This window comes from Dromiciops gliroides, chromosome 3 (genome assembly GCF_019393635.1).
Source record: "Dromiciops gliroides isolate mDroGli1 chromosome 3, mDroGli1.pri, whole genome shotgun sequence".
Classification (NCBI taxonomy): domain Eukaryota; kingdom Metazoa; phylum Chordata; class Mammalia; order Microbiotheria; family Microbiotheriidae; genus Dromiciops; species Dromiciops gliroides.
In genome coordinates this window covers 222,633,407-222,638,449 of record NC_057863.1, presented here as the reverse complement: position 1 = coordinate 222,638,449, position 5,043 = coordinate 222,633,407, and the positions used below count along the sequence as shown (strand labels likewise).

Below are 5,043 nucleotides of genomic sequence, written 5' to 3'. Positions count from 1 at the left end.
CCAGGGTCACACAGCTAGTAAGTGTCAAGTGTCTGAGGCCGGATTTGAACTCAGGTACTCCTGAATCCAGGGCCAGTGCTTTATCTACTGCACTACCTAGCTGCCCCTATTTTCTTTTAATTAACAAAAATCCATCTGGTCTCCCTCCTACTTCCCCCATCCCCATTTAAAAAGAAAGAAAAGAAAATACCTTTTTTTAAAACCCTTTCCATTTTTCTTTTTTCCTCAGGTAACCATGATTCTCCAATCCTTAAGTTTCACTTGTTTGTACATCCTGGCTGCGTGCAGCCCAGAACTCCTCAAACAGCAGGTTAATTCTAGGAACTATCCCTGCAGCATCAAAAAGAAGAACTCTTCTGTTATTGCTGACTGCCTAGCTTGTCGACTTCACTATGTTCCTGACTTCAGGCTGGAGCATAATGTGTCAGAAATAGATCTTTCTTTCAACTTCATCATGAATATAACAAGTGAATCGTTTGCAGGATTGATCAATCTTACTAAGATCAACTTGAACAGCAATGCAAATTCCCAGGTGGAGGATGAGAATAATGACGCTAGTAAAATTGGTATGAACATTACAAATGGGGCCTTCCTTAACTTGACAAATTTAAAGGAACTACAACTAGAAAACAACCGGCTACAAAAAATGCCTCTTTCTTTGCCACCCTCCTTATCAACACTCAGCCTTGTCCTAAATAACATTGACCACATAACCAAAAATAGCACTTCTGGACTTACTCAGTTGAAAAACCTCTTTTTAGGTTGGAACTGTTTTTATGGCAATGGATGTAAAAAAGAAGTTTTAATAGACAATGGGGTCTTTGAAGACCTTGCCAATTTGGCTGTGTTATCATTATCTTTCAATAACTTGTCCAGTGTGCCCACCAAGCTTCCTCCCTCTCTCACAGAACTTTACCTCAGCAATAACAATATCAAAACTGTCAATGAAGATGATTTTAAAGGTCTGGAAAATTTAATAGTTCTGGATCTTAGTGGGAACTGTCCAAGGTGTTTCAATAACCCATACCCATGTAAGCCCTGTGAAAATGGTGCTTCCATCCAAATACATCAAGATGCCTTTAGGAATCTAGGCCAACTAACCCATTTGAATCTTTCCTGCACTTCTCTCAAAAGCTTACCTGTTTCCTGGTTCAGCAATATGACAAATCTAAAGGTGTTACTTCTTGAATTTAATTACTTAGTACGAGAAATAGCCACTGGGGACTTTTTAACAAAATTGCCCAATTTAGAAATTCTTGACTTCTCTTACAACTATCTAAAAAATAGCTATCCACGGTATATTACTATTTCTGGTAACTTCTCCACACTGCGGCATCTCAAGACAATACACCTTAAAGGTTATGTGTTCCAGGAACTCAGGAAAGAGGATTTTCAACCCCTAACAAAGCTTCCAGACCTACAGATTATCAACTTGGGTATTAACTTTATTAATCACATTAATTTCACATTATTTGAAGAGTTTAGTAATTTGAGTGTGATTTATTTGTCAGAAAACAGAATCTCACCCCAGGTAACAAACAGCATGAGTGAAAAGAGTAACTCTCTGTCATTGTCTAATCATGTAATTCATCCACGTTCAATTGATACTGATAATGAACCATTAGTTCATAATATGATAGACCCACATAAAAACTTTTACCATCATACTTATCCTTTAATCAAGCCAGAGTGTACATCTTATGGAAAAGCCTTAGATCTCAGCTTAAATAGTATTTTTTTTATTAATCACAACTTATTTGAAAGTTTCCATGACATAGTCTGTCTGAATTTATCCTCCAATGGTAATGCACAAGTTTTAAACGGAAGTGAATTTTCATCTATAAATCGTACCAAATATTTGGACTTATCTAGAAATAGGCTGGACTTTGATGACGATGGTGCTTTTCAAGAATTACAGGAATTGGAGGTATTAGACCTCAGTAATAATGAACATTACTTCCGAATAGCAGGGATAACCCACCGACTGGGATTTATTCAAAATTTAACCCAACTAAAAGTGTTAAACTTAAGCCAGAATGGCATTTTCACCTTAACTGAGAATCAGCTGATAAGCAAATCCCTAAAGGAATTGGTTTTCAAAGGCAATCGCCTAGACATCTTGTGGAAGAAGGAAGATAAAAGCTACATCGAGATTTTTAAAAAACTCTACAACTTGACCCGGCTTGACCTGTCCTTCAACAGACTTCCCACAATCCCAACTGAGGCATTCCTTAATCTACCTCGCAGCCTTGAGGAACTGAGGCTAAACAATAACCATCTGAGTGTCTTTAATTGGACATCTCTGCAATATTTTTACTCCCTCAGACTACTTGATCTACAATCTAATTCACTATCCAGTATAACTCTCGATATATCTAATTCTTCAGTGCAGACCCTGTTGCTGGGGAAAAACAAAATTTCATACCTTCCTGATGACTTATTTTCTAATGCTAAGGGACTTTACCAACTTGACTTAAGTTATAACCACATAAAAATGATCAACAAGTCAACATTTCATATGAATGCCTCAAATCATCTTAAGATTTTAAACTTAAGAGGGAATCCCTTTGCTTGTACCTGTGAAATCGGGGATTTTCGTAAATGGATAGATGAAAATCTTAATGTCACAATTCCTAGATTGGTAGATGTCACATGTGCCACCCCTGGACACCAAACAGGTAAAAGCATTATGGAACTGGAGCTAACAACCTGTGTTTCAGATCTTATTGCCGCTATCTTTTTTTCCTTCTCATTTTTTATTACAGTGACCACTATGGTAATGGCCACTTTTCATCATTTGTTCTATTGGGACATATGGTATATTTACCACTTGTGCTCAGCAAAAATAAAAGGTTATAAGTCTATTTCCACATCCCAAACATTCTATGATGCTTTTATTGCTTATGATACCAAAGATACTTGTGTTACTGACTGGGTAATAAATGAGCTCCGTTTTCAATTGGAGGAAAGTGAAGAAAAGAAGGTTCTCCTTTGTCTAGAAGAGAGGGATTGGGACCCTGGAATAGCTATTATTGATAACCTCATGCAGAGCATTAACCAAAGCAAAAAGACGATATTTGTCTTAACAAAAAAATATGCCAAAAACTGGAATTTTAAAACTGCTTTTTACTTAGCCTTGCAGAGACTTATGGATGACAATATGGATGTGATCATTTTTATTCTCCTGGAGCCAGTGTTACAGCATTCTCAGTATCTGAGACTGCGGAGACGGATTTGTAAAAGCTCTGTTCTCAAGTGGCCTGATAATCCAAAGGCAGAAGACTTGTTCTGGCAAAGTCTTAAAAATGTGGTCTTAACGGACAATGATACAAGGTACAACAATTTGTATGTCAACTTCATTAAATAACACTAAACAATGGACCTACTCCAAAGGATAAGCAGAGAAATAGTTGTACAGCTTCCCGGTATGGTTTTATGACACAGTTTGTTTTAGGAAGGAGTGTTTCATGCATTTTCTGCTACATGGACTGCAAAACCACCATTGTGATTCCTAGTTTATCAATGAACACATGATATGATTGGACCAGGGTTCCCTTATTTCCCTGCAAAAAAGATTAGTTTTGTTACCACAGAGGCAACAAAGCTGTCTCTGGGACCTGTTCGACCCCTGCCTCTTAACACAGCTTCCTGGTCACATTAAAGGCACAAAAATATCACCCTCATGAGTTGGGGCCCTTTCAATTTGGTAGTTGTATGAAGACTACATGAATCATCATTCTGCCTTGAAGGACAGATGCATTTCCATATTGAGACAAAGGGGGATGCATCTACATAACCTAAGTGCTATTGTATCTTTGTTACATAGCCTTGCTGTATATTAGGGCAAATTAAACCTCCTTTTGTTAACTATGCAATGACTTCTAAGTGTCTCATTCCTTTTCAACATTGAACCTCAACTAACATGGTGCATCAGAGATGTCCCTAGTATTTGGCACAGTTGGGAATTGGGATAAGCTATGATATAGCCTCTTGGCTTATATCATGGTTGAGTTGGGAGAAGGGTAGGATGATCAGATGGCGGGATACTTCATGGTACCAGTTACAAGAGTCACAGAAGTAAAGGGGACTGACAGGCTGAAGACAGGAAAGAGGTCTCTGACCCAGAGGTTCCAGTTCCTGTTGGGAACTGAACCATCGGACAGGGCAATGAGAGGAAAAGTGAGAAAGAAATGGGAACTTTCAACAATGTTTAAAAAAAAATCCCAGGATTATTTTATTACTGCACTCCAACAAGGAGCTAGGATATTTGCATGAGAAGTTCAAACAAAAACCTGATGAGTCACTGGAACAATGACTCTTGGGGACATAGTCTTACAGAGCCAATGCTGGTGCTTCCTCATCAGATTTTCATAATTGGGGATGGGTGATAGGGAGGAGTTCTCCAAGAACTTACTTTTACAGAATCAGCTAAATTTATTAGAACCTTCAGAGAGAAGACTTATTTTGTTCCTTTCTCAGGTAGCTGAGACAGAGAATTACTCTCACTTGGTACCATAAAGATAGATTCTCACTGCAGCCTGCTCCAAGATGGGGATCTGCAAGGGAGGGGATGAAGTTCCTAAAGGAAATGGGTTGGAAAGATTGAATATATATATATAGCCCTATTCCCACAGACTGCCACACCCCATGACCAGCCTGACTCAAGGTCAATTAGATTCTACTTTCTGAGTAGAAACTCACCAGAAAGCTTCAGATTCTAGCTGTAGGTCTCCCCACCATCACATAAGTATATAAGTGAAAGCTGATCAATTGGTGAAACTTGTATAGGAGCAATCAGCTATGTGGCACAGTGAATATAGTGCTAGCCCTGGACTCAGAAAGACTCATCCTCCTGAGTTCAAATCTAGCCTCAGACTAGCTGTGTGACCCTGGGCAGCTCATTTGCCTTTATTTGCTCCAGTTTCTTTATCTGCGAAATGATCTGGAGCAGGAAATGGCAAACCACTCCAATATCTCAGCCAAGAAACCCCAAATGGGGTCATGTACACACATGACAACAAATTGGGAAAATATTGGGCACTA

At 38.7% G+C, this 5,043-nt stretch overlaps 1 protein-coding gene across 1 annotated transcript; it reads left to right on the top strand.

The window, feature by feature from the left end:
- The first annotated feature begins 235 nt into the window (after positions 1 to 235).
- On the top strand, positions 236 to 3,850 carry TLR8 (toll like receptor 8). The gene has a single exon (XM_043996603.1). The coding sequence runs from the start codon at positions 236 to 238 to the stop codon at positions 3,365 to 3,367; it is 3,132 nt and encodes a 1,043-aa protein (XP_043852538.1). The 3' UTR covers positions 3,368 to 3,850.
- The last annotated feature ends 1,193 nt before the right edge of the window (positions 3,851 to 5,043 follow it).